This window comes from Trichechus manatus, unplaced genomic scaffold (assembly GCF_000243295.1).
Source record: "Trichechus manatus latirostris isolate Lorelei unplaced genomic scaffold, TriManLat1.0 scaffold00002, whole genome shotgun sequence".
Taxonomy (NCBI): Eukaryota; Metazoa; Chordata; class Mammalia; order Sirenia; family Trichechidae; genus Trichechus; species Trichechus manatus.
In genome coordinates this window covers 27,662,979-27,682,445 of record NW_004443938.1, presented here as the reverse complement: position 1 = coordinate 27,682,445, position 19,467 = coordinate 27,662,979, and the positions used below count along the sequence as shown (strand labels likewise).

Genomic DNA, 19,467 nt, shown 5'->3' with positions numbered 1-19,467 from the left:
CTCTCCACTCCCTTGTGACCATCAAAGATTGTTTCTTTCTGTACGTAAACCTTTTCATGAGTTTTTATAATAATGGTCTCATACAGAATTTTCCTTTTATGATTGACTTATTTCACTCAGAATAATGCCCTCCAGATATGTCCATGTTGTAAGATGTTTCACAGATTCATCATTGTTCTTTATTTTTGCATACTATTCTGTTGTGTGTGCGTACCATAGTTTGTTTCTCCATTCGTCTGTTGATGAGCACTTAGGTTGTTCCCATCTTTTTGCTATTGTGAATAATGCTGCAGTGAACATGGGTGTGCATATGTCTATTAGTGTGAGGGCTCTTATTTCTCTAAGATATATTCCTAGGAGTGGGATTGCTGAGTTGTATGGTGTTTCTATTTGTAGCTTTTTAAGGAAGTGCTGTAATGTGTTCCCAAATGGTTGTACCGTTTTACATCCAGCAGTGCATAAGAGTTCCAAGTGGGGGAGAGGGGATAACTAAATAGACAATAGATAAGTGGTAACTTTGGTGAAGGGTAGGACAGTACACAGTACTGGGGAAGCCAGCACAACTTGTAGAAGGAAAGGTCATGGAAGCTCCATAGACACGTCCAAACTCCCTGAGGGACTGAATTGCTGGGCGGAGGTCTGTGGGGACCATGGTCTCGGGGAATAGCTAGCTCAATTAGTGTAACACAGTTTATAAAGACAATGTTCTACATTCTACACTGGTGAGTAGCGTGTGGGGTCTTGAAAGCCTGTGAACAGCCATCTGAGATACTCCACTGGTCTCACCCCTTCGGGAGCAAGGGAGAATGAAGAGAACAGGATACAAGGAAAAGATTAGTCCAAAGGACTAATGGACCACAGCCACCACGGCCTCCACCAGACTGAGTCGAGTACAGCTAGATGGTGCCCGGCTACCACCACTGACTGCTTTGACCGGGATCACAACAGAGCATCCTGGACAGAGCTGGAGAAGGATGTAGAACAAAATTCTAACTCACAAAAAAGACCACATTTACTGGCCTGACAGGGACTGGAGAAACCCTGAGAGTATGGCCCCCTGATACTCTTTTAGCTCAGTGGTGAAGTCACTCCCGAGGTTCACCATTCAGCCGGGGATTGGACAGCCCCATAAAACAAAATGGGACTAATGAGGCCCAGCAGTCCAGGAACAAGGACTAGAAGGCAGGAGGGAACAGGAAAGCTGGTGATAGGAAACCCAAGGTTGAGAAGGGACAGTGTTGACATGTCGTGGGGTTGTTAACCATTGTCATAGGACAATATGTGTACTAACTGTTTAACGAGAAACTATTTGTTCTGTCAACCTTCATCTAAAGTACAAAAAAAAAAAAAAAAGAATTATCTATGTGAGATCAAATTGACAACAGCTACTCAGGGGATTTGATGGGAAGCCTAAGGGGCGGTGAGTTGAAAATAATGGTGATGGAATAATTTGGAAAGGGATAGTGAGAATGACAGTACAACTGGAAGAATGTAATGTATGTCACTGCATTGTACATGTAGAAATTTTTGAAATGGTTTATCTTTGGCTATGAATATTTTCACCAAAAAAAAAAAAAAAAAGGTCCCCCAAGGTTGAGAAGGGAGATTGTTGACATGTCATGGGGTTTTTAACCAATGTCATAAAACAATATGTGTACTGACTGTTTAGTAAGAATGCGCCTTTTTCCTCATGTGTCTGTTAGCCGCATGAATGTCTTCTTTGGTGAAGTGTCTGTTCATATCCTTTGCCCATTTTTTAATTGGATTATTTATCTTTTTGTGGTAGAGGTGTTGGATTTTCCTACAGATTTTAGAGTTAGGCCTTTGTCGGATATGTCACAGGCAAAATTTTTTTCCCAGTCTGTAGGGCTCTCTTTTCACTCTTTTGGTGAACTCTTTTGATGAGCATAAGTGTTTAAATTTTAGAAGATCCCAGTTATATAGCTTATCTTCTGATGTTTCTGTATTATTGGTTATGGTTTGTATCCTATTTATGCAGTATATTGGGACCTCTAGCATTGACCCTGTTTTTTTTCTATGATCTTTATAGGTTTTGATTTTATATTTTGGCCTTTGATCCATTTTGAATTAGTTTTTGTGTATGTTGTGAGGTATGGATCCTGTTTCATTTTTTTACAGGTGGACCTCCAATTTTGCCAGCACTATTTGTTAAAAAGACTGTCTTTTCCGCATTTAATGGCCTTTGCGCCTTTGTCGAAGATCAGGTGACCATAGGTGGATGGATTTACATCTGGGTTCTTGATTCTGTTCCACTGGTTTATGTGTCTGTTGTTGTTCCAGTACCAGGCTGTTTTGACTACTGTAGCTGTATAGTAGGTTCTAACGTCAGGTAGTGGGAGGCCTCCTACTTTATTCTTTTTCTTCAATAGTGTTTTACTTATCCGCGGCCTCTTTCTTTTCCATATAAAGTTAATGATTAGTTTTTCCATCTCATTAAAGAATGCTCTTTGTATTTGGATCAGGATTGCACTGTATTTGTAGATTGCTTTGGGTAGGACTGACATTTTCACAGTGTTGAGTCTGCCTATCCCTGAGGATGGTTTTTCCATTTATGTAGGTCTTGTTTGTTTTCTTGCAGTAGTATTTTGTAGTTTTCTTTGTATAGGTCTTTTATGTAGCAATTTTAATTTTTTAAACTAAATATGGGATTTTAAGTGTACACAGTTATTAGTTCGTTGTAAAGTCAGAGACAGTTTTTATCAAACACATACACAAACCGTATCCTTGTCTTAAAAATTTTATTGTCAGTTGATATATAATGTTATCATTTATCATGCCATCTGTGATTTAAGATTGGCTGGTTGTTTGAATGTTGATTGGCATGTTGATTGTAAGATAATTAGGGATCTGGAAGTTGTTAGTTAATTCATAATACTACTAAATCCCTTTAAGATTTTCCATATATTTTGATTACATTTATGTATAAAATCACAACAGAATCACTGATTGGTTTGCAAAGTTTGATAGCTTATTTCTGTCGTTTAAACTATGATTATTCGGATTTGAAATATAAGTAATTCCAGCTTCAAACATTTCATTACCTTTACAGAATATGATTGAAGCTTTTCCTATGACGTGTACAAATGCCACCTTAAACATCTGTGAGGATTTTTTTTTTCCTGCCATTAGTAAATTATTTAACATTCTTTACACTTTGTCTAACACAGGGTATTATTTAAAAAAAATGTTTCCAGTTTTGATTAGCAACAATTATTATACCTCAGTATTATTTTAAATTAGTCTTACGCAATATAAATTTTTCCTCATCTGAGTTTCTATTATTTTTATGTCTGTACTGGACTTTGTTAATATAACACAATATATTTGCAGAATATCAAAGACCAACTGGACAAACTTGGAGAGCAGATTGCAGTCATTCATGAGAAGCAACCAGATGTTATGCTTGAAGCTTCTGGACCTGAAGCTGTTCAGATCGGGGATGCACTTACTCAATTGAATGCAAAATGGGACGGAGTTAATAGAATATACAATGATTGTAAAGGGTATGTGTAAATTAAATTAATATTTAATTTTTTGCAAAAAGGCTTTTAAGTTCATGGTCTTTGAAAAAGGTCATGTGTAGATTTATGAGAGTATGTTTCACACGCTTGTAATTTGTCCTGTTTAATCAATTATGAAAGGAGCACTGGTGGCACAACGGTTAAGCACTTCCTTGCCTGCTAACCCAAAGGTTGGCGATTGAGACCCCCTGAGCCTCTTTCCTGGAGAAGGACCCTGCAATCTGGTCCCGTAAAGATCACAGCCTAGAAAACCCTCTGGGGAGGTTCTTGTTTGTCACAATGGGTCACTATGAGTTGGAATCGACTCAACAGCACCCAACAACAACAACACTCAGTCGTGAGGGGGATTTTTCCATAAAGAAGGAGGAGTCTGATCACATATAGACGACTGTTTACAACATAATGTCTTGACAATATGGAAGCACCTTGAGTTTTTAATATCTAAATAGTGTCAATTTGGTTTGAAAAAGTTAAAAAAAATTTTCATTAATGTTTAATTTCTCCACATGCTTGATGATTAATGTCAGTGGAGAACAGACTGAACTACAGATAATTGGAATCTATATATAACCCCAAACTCTTTTTTCATAACTTTCTGTTTAATAGAATGTTTTTGAGCCTTCTTACTAGATTTTGACCATGCCTGTTAATAGGTGGAAATTAAAATTGGTAATTTTTTCACCAGGAGTTATGTAGGGAGTGGAAAGCTAAATAAAATGTGAAATAGCCTAGTATAAAGTAGTGTATAAGAGGAAAGGCAATGGAATAATACATTGAAAATTTTCGAGATACACAATCAGTAATGTCATGTTTTTAATAGTTTTTTTCACCTATACTTTTCATGTGATTAAATGATCTTTGAGACAATAACTTTTAATGGCGTTATGATATATCCCTTTTATGGATATGTCTTTTTTTTTTTAAACAATCCCCTTGTACAATTAAAGAATATCCTTTTACATACATCTTTATCCATATTTTTAAGCATTTCATTGGGCTTGATTATTAGATGAAAAGTCATTTGTTACAGAATAACTATTGAACCACCATTGCCCCCAAAAGTAGGATGGATATTATAAAAATAAAACAGATCTTCTTTCAGAACTCTTTTATGCCTACTCTGCAATGGACCATGGTATTAACTTTTATATTTTCTCAAATGTAACTTGAGAACTATCTTAGATGAATGGTGGCACTCCCCTTTGCCTGATATTTCATCCCCTTCTTTAGGCCAGGTGTTTCTTCTTCTTTATCTTGGATTCTTGAATCCTTGGAATGTGTATCTTCTCTCCTATTAAGGTCTTCTCAGGTAATTATTCTGTTTATGTACTTTGGTGACTTTCACTGCTGTGTCTTCATCTTAGAAGGCTTTCAGAAGTATTCTTCAGATGGTTCAATTTACAATACCTTTTACTTATTCAATTTTCTTTACTCACTTCACAGAAACCTGATTAAAATTTTTCTTTGTTGCAGACTCAGAGTTCTGTCTTCTATCAGAAATAATTTTCCCTCTTAATTCTATCAATTCTTCTTTTTCCATCTTTTAAAAAATTTCTGAAATTCCATCATTTTACCATAGAAAGACTTTGCCCATCCATCTGCCTATCTACCCATCTGTCCATGCATCATCCACTTAATAAATGTTTAAGTGCCTACTAATGTAAGCACATAAAGCCACATGTAAGTGACTGTAAAGAGTTGTAAGCAAATCCACTATATAGATACAGTCTCTTTCCTTAAGGTCCAATGACATATAGAGGAGAAAAGGAGAAAGGCGGTTATTAAACAGTGCATAGATGTATGATGGGAATAATATAGGAGACCATGTTAGGAGCTCTCAGGGATGTAGGAAGACTTCTTGGAGATTGTGAAGTTAGCCAGGTGAAGGAAGAGATGGAATGCAACGTTGCAGAGGGTCATAGATAAAAGTGAGTGTGATGCTTTTGAGGCAATGAAAATAATCCAGCAGAGCTAGAACTTATGGCAAAGAGATGAGACCAGAAAGATCTAAAGGGATCAAATTATGAAGGATCTCTGTGTGTCATATCAAGCTATTTGTATTTTATTCTGAGAACAATAGGAAGCCATTGCAGTATTTTTAGCAAAGGAATGACAGCTTGCTGATTGTAGAATGGTTTGGTTGAGGTTAAGACTAAAGGAGAGAAAGGGCCACATAAACCAGAGACTTCATCAACCTGAGACCACAAGAACCAGATGGTGCCTGGCTACCACCAGTGACTGCCCTGACAGCGAACACAAGAGAGAGTCCCTTGATGGAGTAGGAGAAGGGTAGGGTGCAGAACTCAAATTCTAGTAAGAAGACCAGACTTAATGGTCTCATTGAGACTGGAGGAACCCTGGAAAGTGTGGCCCCCAGATTCTCAGCCCAGAACTAAAACAATTTCCAAGGCCAACTCTTCAGGGATTGGACTGGACTGTGGGACATAAAGTGATACTCGTGAAGAGTGTGCCTCTTAGCTCAAGTAGATACAAGAGACTAAATGGGCAGCTTCTGTCCAGAGGTGAGATGGGAAGGCAGAGAGGGTTAGGAGCTGGTTGAATGGACATGGGGAATCAGCGGTGGAGGAGGAGTGTGCTGTCACAGTATGGGGAGAGCAATTAGGGTCACATAACAATGTATGTATAAATTTTTGTATGGGAGACTAACTAGAAATGTAAACTTCTTCTAAACTACAACAATAAACAAAAACAAAATAAATAAATAAATAAAAAGACTGAAGGAGACCAGTTTGTGGTTGTCCCATGATGATAGTTTGACTAGGGAAATTGCTGCAGAAGTGGAGACTAAGGGGAAAATTCAAGAACTGTCTGGAGAGTTGAATCAGTAAGATGTGGTGATGATGGGATGTTTGAGGAAGGAAAGGGGAAGAATAAAAAATGACACCCAAGTCTTTGTCTTAAGGACATATGTAAATTGTTGTTGGTAGGTGCTGTTGAGTCAATTCCGACTCATAGCAACCCCATTTGACAGAGTAGAACTGCCCCATAGGGTTTTCTAGGCTATAATCTTTATGGAAACTGATTGCTAGATCTTTCTTCCGTGGAGCCGCTGGGTAGGTTTGAACCACCAATCTGCTGGATAGCAGTCGAGCACTTAACCTTTGTGCTACCAGGGCTTCTTCCTTCCTAGGTAGGTAATGGTGCCATTCCCAGATTCAGGGAAGATAGGTGGTGGGGTGAGTGCCTAGGGAAGGATAGCAAGTTCAGTTAGAATTTTAGTGCCAACCTTTCCATTAGTAGTTAATCACTTAACCAGTTGCACCACCCAGGAACTCCAGAGACAGAAAACTTATCTTTTTCTAGTTTAAATCCAAACCAAGGATGGGATAGGGTAGCAGACTTCCCAATGTGGTCATGAAGTGGATGAAGTCATTAGAGTCCCTTGACTCTCTGGAAGTCCGTTGTCCTTCATGATTCTGTGCTGCCTCCACACCACCTGGCTGGATTAGGGAGGAGGCGATGGCTTTGCAAACCCTACCTGAACATGAATCTCCTTTTCTACAACTCTGTTCAAGTTAATACATAGCTGTGCTGCATAGATTTATTTGAAATTTATTGTGCTGTTACTATGTTATTGATATTTTCTGAGTTTAATGTTTTTCTTAAAGTCTTTGTATCTTTAGAGCAGCCTTTCTGGCAACATTTCCGATCGATGACTGCAGAATCTTCAAGTTGGAAATTGTGATTTCTATATAGTTATCAAGCATTGTTATAAGTGATAATGAAGATAGCCTTAACATCTTCTTGTAGTATTTTGCTTAAAGTGCTCTTATTTTTATCATACTCAATAGAGTTTTGCTTTCCTCTGGGCAGTCAACAAATACTTACTGAATTTAAAAAATGACTTTCATGGAAGAAGATAATATAAATATTATTTAGGGTTAGTGATGATCAGAGACCTTTTTTTGTGGTTTTTAATATTTTTATTATAAAAAGTAAAAAATTTATTACTGTTTAAATTTCAGAGAGCTCTTCTAAACCTCTCCCAGCTCCATTACTCTAAAACAACAAGGTAGAAAAAAAAAATTTAGGATTCTAATCCAATAGAGCATTTCCTTTTTATGTTTATTTTACACGTTCTGAATATGACATGCACTGGAGTTTTACTTCCTGTAATTTCTAAGAGAGTCACGTTTAAACAGAATCTCAGTAGCCCTTTGGCTCAGTGCCCTGTAGGGAGTCTCACTCAGGGCCTTGCCCGCACCTCCATGCTGTGCTGGGTTCAGGTGAATGGGACGCTAAGGATTACTCGTTTGCCAGAGACCATGGAGTACAAGGAAATTGTGAAGAGTTTTGGCCTTTGGGACTTTGTTTTAACTGGGAACTAAGTGTTCTGGCATATTTTTCCTGAGTAAAGAGAGTAGAGTAATTAATCATATTTTATATTTCATGGTATTTGAAATGTTAAGGGTATAAAGTTGGGTGGGTTAATGTGCCTGCGGCTAATTAATCTTGATTCTCCTAGCCAGAAAGGCAAAGTTTGCTTGGCCTCAGTGTAGTCTCTTCAGTTACAAAGCTGCCTTAGTGTGTGTGAGTGCATGCGTGCACACACACATGTGCATAAAAGAGAGAAAGGTATTGAGAGAGAGAAAGAGGCAGGGGCAAAGTGGGAAGCAGGTGCCTTTGCTGTTGGTATGATGTGGGTTTCTCTAAGGGGACTTGTTAACTGTAACTTGTAGAGCAATGAGCTGTGAATTAAGTTGTTCTTGGTCTTTCAGTTTAAATGGTGTTTGAATTCCCTTTTTAGAAAAATTGCTTCTCAGCAGTCCTGGAAAGGTGGGAAATCTTTATTTTGTTTGTCTTCCTGTAGTTATTCAGATAGGGCTTTGGAAGAATGGAGACAGTTCAACTGTGACCTTAATGACCTCACACAGTGGATAACGGAAGTCAAGCAGTTGCTGGTTGATACCTGTGCTCCAGATGGCAGCCTGGATTTGGAGAAAGCCAGGATACATCAGCAGGTGAGTGCTCTGCCACAGGATGGGATCTCTGCTAAAGAGGTTACATATGTATTTAGCACGTGGCTTTCAACACAGATTCTCAGAAGTAGGGACCAAATATGATGGTTTTTCAGGAGTATAGACAATTTGTAATTTCTGTTCCAATTCTAGTTTCCAGTTTCAATGGTTTAAAAAATATCAGTCATTTACCATTTTTAATCAGAATTTTACAAAGAAATTTAAATAGAAATTTACTCTTCAGTAGCTAATATAAAAAACAATGTTATTTTAAGACCTTTATATTGAGAATAAAATGTGAAAAATTTTGCACCCAAATCTATCTCAAGGGCAGATCTTTAAAACAGATCTATACCTTGTCTTTGTTTTCTGTCCACAAACACTGAGGTATCTCATTTTTCTTTGTATCATTGATAATTATCATAAAAGTAAATTATTCTTGAGCTATAGAGGGCAGCTGCTCACGTAAATCTAATTCCATCTTGGAAAATACAACACAATAGCTAGGTTCGTTCTTCTGATAACAATAGGTCTTTAAAACTCATAGTAGAAACCAAAAAAAATTTCAATTTTACCATTGATAAAATATTTCCTTATTAAATCTTCAAATATATTTTATGTAGAAGGTTTTTGAGTAGTTAAAGAGAATGCTTTTATTTTTGCCATAAAGATGTATTAATTTTGGAATTACACGTGAGTGTTTAAATCTGACCTTTAAATTATTCCTTTAATCCGTTGATTTAAAAATTTGCAGGGCAGTGAAGCAATGTCTCAGTAGAATGCACACTGAAGCTTACTTATATATGATAGGACATAAGGGTTTATGGAGTATATACATATATTTTTTAAGAGATACTTACAGGCTCATGTTTGAAAGAAGATAATTCACTTTAATCAAATATGATTGATGCTTATGCTGCAATGTAAACAGCTGTTATTATTATTATTATTTTTTAATATTTTTAGTTGTCCTTTTTCACTGTATTTTACCTAATGGCATTCATGAGAGTGAATTACATTTCAAAATAGATTTCATTTAGTGTTTTCTTTGAAATGTAATTGTATTGTTTTAAAATGCCTTTTAAAGCATAAAGGTAAAATAATATCCTTCCAAACTTCATGTCTCTAACACTTATATTGATACCACAACTCCTGGGTGAATTCATTGTGTCAGAAAAGTTTAATTTAGTAGTAGAATTAATTGTAGGTTATACTCTGTTACAGGAACTCGAAGAAGGCATCAGTAGCCACCAGCCTAGTTTTGCAGCCCTAAACGGAACTGGAGACAGCATTGTACAGAAACTCTCCTCCACAAGTGGAAGCTTCTTGAAAGACAAGCTGGCAGGTCTAAACCAACGCTGGAGTGCAGTGACCGCAGAAGTGAAGGCTAGGCAGCCAAGGTGATTCAGACATGATAACTTGAGGGCACAGGGTGAAGCTGTTTGGGGGTACAATTAGGTCAGTTCAAAGTTCTTTTACGGTCACGTTGTTGTTAGGTGCCATTGAGTCTGTTCTGACTCATAGTGCCCCAGTGGACAACAGAATGAAACATTGCAGGGTCCTGCACCATCCTCACAATCCTTGTTATGCTTGAGCCCATTGTTGCAGCCACTGTGTCAATCCATCTCATTGAGGGTCTTCTTCTTTTCACTGACCCTCTACTTTACTAACCATGATGTCCTGCTCCAGGGACTTGTCCCTACTGATAACATGTCCTAAGTTATGTGAGGTGTAGTCCTGCCATCCTTGCTTCTAAGGAGCATTCTGGTTGTACTTCTTCCAAGACAGATTTGTTCGTTCTTTTGGCTGTCCGTGGTATATTCAGTATTCTTCGTCAACAGCATAACTCAAAGCCATCAATTCTTTGATCTTCCTTATTCATTGTCCAGCTTTTGCATGCGTATGAGACGATTGAAAACCCGTGGCTTGGGTCAGGCGCACCTTAGACTTCATGGTGTCATCTTTGCTTTTTAACACTTTAAAGAGGTCTGACATTATGATAGGAGTTTTATTGACATTTAAGACCTCCACTGTCCATGGTCCCCCCCTTACTGGGTTTTTAAGCAGTCCTTAAGTCTAACTTTTCCACTCACACGCCACATAAATAAAACATATCTTATAGGAGTCTTTGGGTGGTGCAGTTAAGCGCCTGACTACTAGCTGAAGGGTTGGCTGTTCGAACCTACCGAGAGGCACCTTAGAAGACAGGCCTGGCAATCTGCTTCTGAAAGGTCACAGCGTTGAAAACCCTATGGAGCAGTTCTACTCTGCCCACACGGGGTCTCCATGAGTCTCAGAACTGACTTGACGCAACTAAAAAAAAATGGTAGCAAAGCACACTTTTATTCCTTTTATTGCTGTTTCTTATGATATGCTGATTATGTGGAGGCAGCTTGAAGTTGTTGAAAGTGTGTTACTGGACTTCCAGTGCAAAGATCTGGATTCAGGTTCTAGGACCCACTGGGTCATTTCCTGCCTGAGCTTCTGAGTCTTTATTAGGCTGTTCTTAGTGGCCCATGATACGTTCTGTGCATATATAACAGGCTTTATGAATAAGAAAGTTCCTTATCTATGCAATATAATAAATATAATGTATTATTTATTTTTAATATTAGATGATGTTACAGTGCCCCAGGTTTTATTAGCTTGGCTTCTGGCTGCAAACCAATTTCATCACCAGTGAATACAATACTCAGCATTATACATACTGTTGTATATAATACTTGAAAATTATTTGAAATTATTTTGTGAGACAGTCAAGATTTAATGGATGATTTCTACTTTGCCTAATACGTTCCATATCATTAAGGATCCTTTTTTTTAATTTAATGGTAGTTTTGGGTTAAGAAGTCCAAGAAATATTTTTTTCTTTTAATTTTAACTCTGTAAATGATATATTATTTTAACAAGAAGCTATTATTTTTTTGCAGGCCAGTGTAATGTTTTATCAAGTCCAGTATTATAATGTGACATAAAACATTCAAGTACGATGTGGTCTATGGCTGCTTTTTACAAACTAATATCTTCTGTTACTTTGAGTGGAGTCCCTGGGTGGTGCAAATGGTTAATGTGCTAGTCAGCTAACCGAAAGGTTGGGGGTTTGAGTCCACCCAGAGGCACCTTAGAAGAAATGCCTGAGGATCTACTTCCAAAAAAAAATCATCCATTGAAAACCCTGTGGAGCATAGTTCTACTCTGATACACATGGGATCACCATGAGTTGGAATCAAGTTGACAGCAACTGGTTTACTGCTTATTATTTTGTGTGTTTTGGCTAAGAGACTAATTGGTCAAGAGATTCACATGTAGCAGAGAGCTGTATTTGGCACCTCACATACACTGCCTCATTCAATCCTCACTAATAGTGGCTAGGAAACCCCATGGATGTAGTGGTTAAGAGCTATGGCTGCTAACCAAAAGGTCAGCAGTTCAAATCCAGCAGGCGCTCCTTGGAGACTGTGTGGGGCAGGTCTACTCTGTTCTTTAGGGTTGCTATGAGTCAGAATCAACTTGATGGCAGTGGGTTTGGTTTTTGGGTTTTTTTTAAAACAATGATTAAGAGATTGGCTGTTAACCAAAAGATGTGCAGTTCGAATCCACCAGCTGCTCCTTTGAAACAATATGGGGTGGTTCTACTCTGTTCTATAGGGTTGCTATGAGTCGGAATCAACTCGACGACAACGAGTGTTTTTTTTTTTTTTTTTTAATAATATCCCTTGTGGGGACTGTTGTGCCCGTTGTACACTTTGGGACATTGAGACTCAGAGGAGAGAGGTTAAGTAACTTGTCCAGCGTCTTGCCATGGGTGATAGCACTGTCTTATGCTCTCAAGCACCATGCTCTACAAACTTGGCGAGACCACAGAGCTCTATGGTCAAAGTTTCCCCCTCTGTGAATGAGAATATGATATTTCATTAGAGGATTGTTGTGAGGGTTAAATGAGACAGGGTTTGTAAAATTTTTATGCCCTATTTCCTAGTAAATACTCAGGATACTAATTGTAAGTTAGCCTAGAACTTACTCAACCAGCATGTTGTTGCTGAGTTTGGCCAATGATTGACGGATTTGATCAAGTTTTATTGAGCCTTGTATTCAGCACTGAGGATACAAATAGGATTAAGAAGCTCAGAGACGAAGAAGAGGAAAAATGTTTAAAGAAGAAATGAGGTAGTAGGATTAAAGAAAGCATCTTTAGTAAGATGAAGTATTCTCATACAGGCAGATGTGATAGGCATCACAGAGAAGGGATACTTAAGGTGAATTTTGAAGCATTTGTAGAAATTTCCCATAATTTCCTTCTAAGGAAGGCCTTCTAGGGAAAAGAAGTAGAACAGGCAAAGATGAGGAGGTATTAACTAGCGTGGCCCTGTCAGAGATCTGCAAAGATTAGCTGTGGGTGAGGGTTCAGGGAAGAAAGAGTGGGATTCCAAGCTGAGATCCCATGGGATCTTATATGGAGTGGTGTCATGGATTGAATTGTGTCCCCCAGATATATCTGTCAACTTGGGTAGGTCGTGGTTCCCAGTATTGTATGATTATCTACCATTTTGTCATCTGATGTGATTTCCATATGTGTTGTAACTCCTATCACTTTGATGTTAATGAGATGGATTTGTGGCAGTTATGTTGATGGATCTATAAGATTAGATAGTGTCTTAAGCTAGTCTCTTTTGAGATATAAAAGACAGAAGTCAGCAGAGAGACAGGGGGACCTCATACCGCCAAGAAAGCAGCGCTGGGAGCGGAGTGTGTTCTTTGGACCCGGGGTTCTTGCGGTGAGAAGCTCCTAGTACAGGGGAAGATTGATGACAAAGACCTTCCTCCAGAGCTGACAGAGAAAGCCTTCCCCTGGAGCTGATGCCCTGAATTTGGAATTCTAGCCTCTTAGACTGTGAGAGAGTAAGCTTCTGTTTGTTGAAGTCATCCACTTGTGGTATTTCCGCTTTAGCAGCACTAGATAACTAAGATGGGTAGTAACGAGTTTGCATAGAGAGACAGCTAGCATGGAAATGACCTATCTCCTAGGCCTTCTTAAGCAAAAAGATATACCTATTGACAGGGTTTTAACAATTAATGCAGAAATTCCCCTGAAGATTTTCAGATGGATCTTTGTAGAATGTGGTAATTATTGTTCCCGGAACTAACAAGGTGAAGCTAATACATATTTTACTCATTTTTTAGAAGCAAGAAGAAAAATGAATCTCTTTCTCAATATCTTGTATTTTGACTAAAACAGTATCTGTTTCCATAGGTTCATGTTTAACTTCACTTCAGGTTTATAATCTATCTTAAACTGGGGCCACCTTGGAGCTTTAAGAGCTTTTATGTGTGTACTATTATCAGAGTCACTGAGAATTACCACACAGTTCAATTTGTTTTTGTGTGAATGCCTGTACTTAAATATTTGCACAATTCAGCAACTTATGGTGTTATTCCTTAGTGAGCAATTGTTAGCTACTGTTTGAATATGAATTCATAACATGTTTTTACTCTTAGTGATAACATTTAAAATGTAGATTATATTTAACTAGTGTGCAGATGAAAATTTTTTTGAGACTAAAGTATGTCTGTTGAAGTTACTTGATAATGTCAGCTTCTTTCATGGATACGTTTTTTAAAGACTAAATTAGTCATGATTATGAAACACTGGAAAACACTGGAAATTCAAATTCCTACACTTCTTTAGGAAGCAAAAGGTCTATAATAATACTTGGATGTTTCCAAAGTTGCTATATATGTTCAGTTTTCTCAGATACAGGGAGTCTTACCTCATTAGTACTATTGATTGATTTAAAAAAAAATTGAAGCAGTGTTCTCTCCTGATGGATACTTAATGAGAACTTTTGATTTTGCAGTGATTAAAGTTATTAAAGGCCTAGGAGATAGGTCATTTCCATGCTAGCTGTCTCTCTATGCAAACTCGTTACTACCCATCTTAGTTATCTAGTGCTGCTAAAGCGGAAATACCACAAGTGGATGACTTCAACAAACAGAAGCTTACTCTCTCACAGAGAGAGTAATCAGTTATTAATATCAGTCTTCAAATATTATAGACTATCTACTCAATATATAAGTATTGTTTAGCATTTTATTATGTATACTGTATCATTATGTTAGGTCTTTGTGTGATTAAAAAGAAAAAGTCATAGCTATAAAAAAAGTAAGTTCTTGTTAAGAGTGATAAAATATAATTCATTAAAAAATTGCATTCTCTTTTTAAACAAGCCTGTAACTAGCAGCAGCTATAATAATAATAATATGCCACTTTACATTTATTTAGCTGTTAATAGCTTCCAAAGCTCTATTACAAAAATACACGCTTTTATTTGTCATCTGAGTTCTAATTATATTCTCATCTACTGACAGATGGCTGATATTCTTATAAATGTTATCCTTATAACATTTAAAAGATCTAATTAAGTCAGTTCCTTTTTTATATTCATCTATTTGTTTTCATTACATTCCTTTAAATCTTTTGCCATTTTTTTCTTTAGAATCTCTTTTTATAACTTGGTGCTATATTCAAATATAATACTTATTTTAATGAATTAACCAGATTTCCATTTTCTTGTCTTTTCTAATACTTCTGAAGTTTTTCCAGTTCTCAGTACTTTGCTTTCTTTGTTCGTAGTCTTTCTGTCCTATGAATAAAGTAGAGTAATATTTGCCACCTAATGTGAATAATATGTCATATAATGAGGCCTTTCTATCGCCATAGAGCATTCAAAGAGAATTATGTGTTTTTCCTTATTATTTTAGATAAAGGCATTTTTTTATGTTTATTTAAACTTCTGTTATGTTGTACAGTAGTGTCTTACTTTAAAAAAAAGACCTTTGTATGTAAAATTCTATATGATTTGCATGAGAGAAGAGAACATTCTTTCATTTTAATGTTTCAGATTTAATTAAGGAAAATCTCTTATCAAATAATTCTTGATGTTACAGAATATTTACATTACTATTAGCACTCATTTAAAAATATGTATTAAAATAATTATTATCAATTATTACTTTGGGGGATATTTGGTCAGGATATCCAAAGAAAATATATGATGTCCTGCTTACTTGGGTAAATATTCTCAATATTTTTGAAAAATGTATTCCTTTAGGCTAAAAGAAGAACGTAAGCAGGTGATGGAATATAGGAAAAGGCTAGATGAGATTATCTGCTGGATAACAAAGGCCGAGAATGCTGTACAAAAGACATCAACCACCGAGCTGGAAGAAAACCTGCGAGAACTAACAGTAAGTGGTTTATTTGTCTGTTTGCCAGTGTCTTTTGGTACATGAATCTTTATCCTTAAGAACAATTATTGCATGATGGGAGAAGAAAATGGAGAGAAAGTTTGTACTTTGTGGTGAACTTGAAAGAGGAATATAGTTTTTGCGTTTAGTTTTAAAGAACAGCTATAATTTTAGTGTTGCTGAGGTAAGGTGTCACTAACATAAAAGTTACAAGTCATTGTGGTCTCAGTATTAGATCAAAGGTTTTAGAGGATATTCTAAACAGGCTCCCTCATTTTAGAATATAATAATGCTGTGAACTATAGTTTTTCTCTTTAGGTTTGGAAGATTATTACTGATTATTAGCTATAAAATTGAATTTTACAAGAAAACTCTAAAGTGAAAACAGCAGCTTAGCTATAGGCTTAATCACGATTGTATTAATCAAATTTCCTTTGTTAGTCTGCAACCAATAAAAATTGCTCATAGTTATATATTTATACGAAGTATAAACAGTGATATATAGATATGTAAATATATCCAAATCTCCATGAATTTTTATATCCATAAATATTTTTTTGTGTTAAGAATTTAAAATACTTGTTGCAGAAAAATACACATAATGTGCTCACATTTTTTTATCTAAAAAAAAAACAAGTTGTGTGTGCACGTGCATGCATGCCTAAAAGGCCTGCAAGGCAACTCACTAATTTGATAAGTGATCTTGTCTATAAGGAGTATAATTGAGGCAATTTTGGAAAAACACTTATTTTTGTGCGTGTGTGTTAGGTGCTGTCAAGTAGGTTCCAACTCACAGCGACCCTATCTACAACAGAACGATCCTGCACCATCCTCACTATCGTTGCTGTGTTTGAGGCCATTCTTGCAGCCACAGTGTCAGTCCCTCTTGTTGAGCGTCTTCCTCTTTTTCCCTGACCCTCTACCAAACATGATGTCCTTTTCCAGAGACTGGTCCCTCCTGATAACATGTCCAAAGTATGTGAGATACGGTCTCACCATCCTTGCTTGTAAGGAACATTCTGCCTGTACTTTTTCCAAGATAGATTTGTTCGTTTTTCTGGCAGTCCATGATATATTCAGTATTCTTCACTGACACCATAATTCAAAGGCATCAATTCTTCTTCACGATTTCTTATTCATTGTCCAGCTTTTGCATGCATATGGGACGATTGAAAATACCATGGCTTGGGTCAGGAGCACCTTAGCCCTCAAAGTCACATCTTTGCTTTTTAACACTTTAAAGAGGTCTTTTGCAGCAGATTTGCCCAGTGCAAATATGTCGTTTGATTTCTTGACTGCTGCTTCCATGGGCATTGATTGTGGATCCAAGTAAAATGAAGCTTCAATATTTTCTCCATTTATCATGATGTGGCTTATTGGTCCAATTGTGAGGACTTTTTCTTTTTTATGTTGAGGTGTAATCCATACTGAAGGCTGTAGTCTTTGATCTTGATTAGTAAATGCTTCAAGTCCTCTTCACTTTCAGGAAGCAAGGATGTGTCATCTGCATACTGCAGGTTATTAATGAATCTTATTCCATTCCTGATGCTGTGTTCTTTTTCATATAGTTCAGCTTCTCAGATTATTTGCTCAGCATAAAGATTGAATAAGTATGGTGGAAGGATACAGCCCTGACACACACCTTTCCTGATTTTAAGCCATGCAGTATCCCCTTGTTCTGTTTGGTCTATGTACAGGTTCTGCATAAGCACAATTAAGTGTTCTGAAATTCCTATTCTTTCCAATGTTATCCGTAATTTGTTACGATCCACACAGTGAATGGCTTTGCATAGTCAGTAAAACACAGGTAAATATTTTTCTGTTATTCTCTGTTTTTGGCAAAAATCCATCTGACATCAGCAATGATATTCCTCATCCCATGTCTTCTTCTGAATCTGGCTTGAATTTCTGGCAGTTCCCTATTGATGTACTGTTGCAACTGTTTTAAATTATCTGTAGTAAAATTTTACTTACATGTGGTATTAATAATATTGTGCAATAATTTCCACATTCTGTTGGATCACCCATAAGACCAAAATCTGTTTCTTGGAAAAGATCAACAAAATTTATAAACCACTGGCCGAACTGACAAAATAAACACAGGAGAGGAAGCCAATAAGAAATGAGATGGGTGATATCACAAAAGACCCAACTGAAATTAAAAGAATCATAACAGAATACTATGAAAAATTATACTCTTACAAATTTGAAAACCTAGAGGAAATGGATAAATTTCTAGAAACTCACTACCTACCTAAACTAACACACACAGAGGTAGAACAACTAAATAAACCCATAACAAAATCGGAGATTGAAAAAGTATTTAAAAAACTCCCAACAAAAAAAATCCCTGGCCCAGATTGCTTCACTGTAGAATTCTACCAAATTTCCAGAGAAGAGTTAATACCACTACTACTAAAGGTATTTCAGAACATAAAAAAGGATGGAATACTCCCAAACTCATTCTCTGAAGCCAGCATAACCCTGATACCTAAACCACGTAAAGGCACCACAAAAAAAGAAAATAACAGACCAGTATCCCTCATGAACATTGACACAAAAATCCCCAACAAAATTCTAGCCAATAGAATTCAGCAACATATCAAAAAAATAATTCACCATGATCAAGGTATACAGGAATGATTCAACATTAGAAAGACAATCAATGTAATGCATCACGTAAATAAAACAAAAGACAAGAAACACATGATCTTATCAATTGATGCAGAAAAGGCATTTGACAAAGTCCAACACCCATTCATGATAAAAACTCTCGGCAAAATAGGAATAGAAGGAAAATTCCTCAAAATAATTAAGGGCTTTTATACAATGCCAACAGCTAACATCATCCTAAATGGAGAGACTTTGAAAGCATTCCCCTTGAGAACGGGAACCAGACAAGGATGCCCTTTATCACCACTCTTATTCAACATTGTGCTGGAGGTCCTAGCCAGAGCAATTAGGCTAGAAAAAGAAATAAAGGGCTTCCAAATTTGTAGGGAAGAAGTGAAGGCATCTCTATTTGCAGATGATATAATCATATACACAGAAAACCCCAAAGAATCCACAAGAAGACTATTGGAACTAATAGAAGATTTCAACAAAGTTTCAGAATACAAGATAAACATACAAAAATCATTTGGATTCCTTTACACCAACAAAGAGAACCTTGAAGGGGAAATCACCATCAGTACCATTTACAATATCCTCCAAGAAGATAAAATACTTAGGAATAAATCTAACCAGAGTTGTAAAAGACCTATACTATGAAAACTACAAGACACTACTGCAAGAAACCAAAAGAGACCTGCATGAAGTGGAAAAACATACCTTGCTCATGGATAGGAAGACTCAACATTGTGAAAATGTCAGTTCTACCCAAAGCGATCTACAGATACAATGTGAATCCCAATCCAAATTCCAACAGCATTTTTTAATGAGATGGAGAAAGAAATGACCAACTTCATATGGAAAGGGAAGAGGCCCCGGATAAATAAAGCGTTACTCAGGAGGAACAAAGTGGGAGGCCTCACACTACTTGATTTTAGAATCTATTATACTTCCACTGTAGTCAGAATAGCCTGGTACTGGTACAACAACAGACACATAGACCAATGGAACAGAATTGAGAATCCAGACATAAATTCATCCACCTATGAGCAGCTGATATTTGGCAAAGGCCCAAAGTCTGTTAATTGGAG

The 19,467-nt window shown here is 36.8% G+C and overlaps 1 protein-coding gene across 11 annotated transcripts in view; it reads left to right on the top strand.

Moving 5' to 3' along the window:
• Positions 1-19,467, top strand: part of UTRN (utrophin) — a 627,344-nt gene that overhangs the window by 276,549 nt on the left and 331,328 nt on the right. For all 11 annotated transcript variants that reach the window (XM_023729352.1, XM_023729345.1, XM_004368852.2 and 8 more), the window contains 4 exons: positions 3,352-3,524; positions 8,374-8,524; positions 9,746-9,921; positions 15,631-15,766. In XM_023729352.1, coding sequence (XP_023585120.1) covers positions 3,352-3,524; positions 8,374-8,524; positions 9,746-9,921; positions 15,631-15,766 — 636 coding nt within the window. The remainder of the gene's footprint in view (positions 1-3,351; positions 3,525-8,373; positions 8,525-9,745; positions 9,922-15,630; positions 15,767-19,467) is intronic.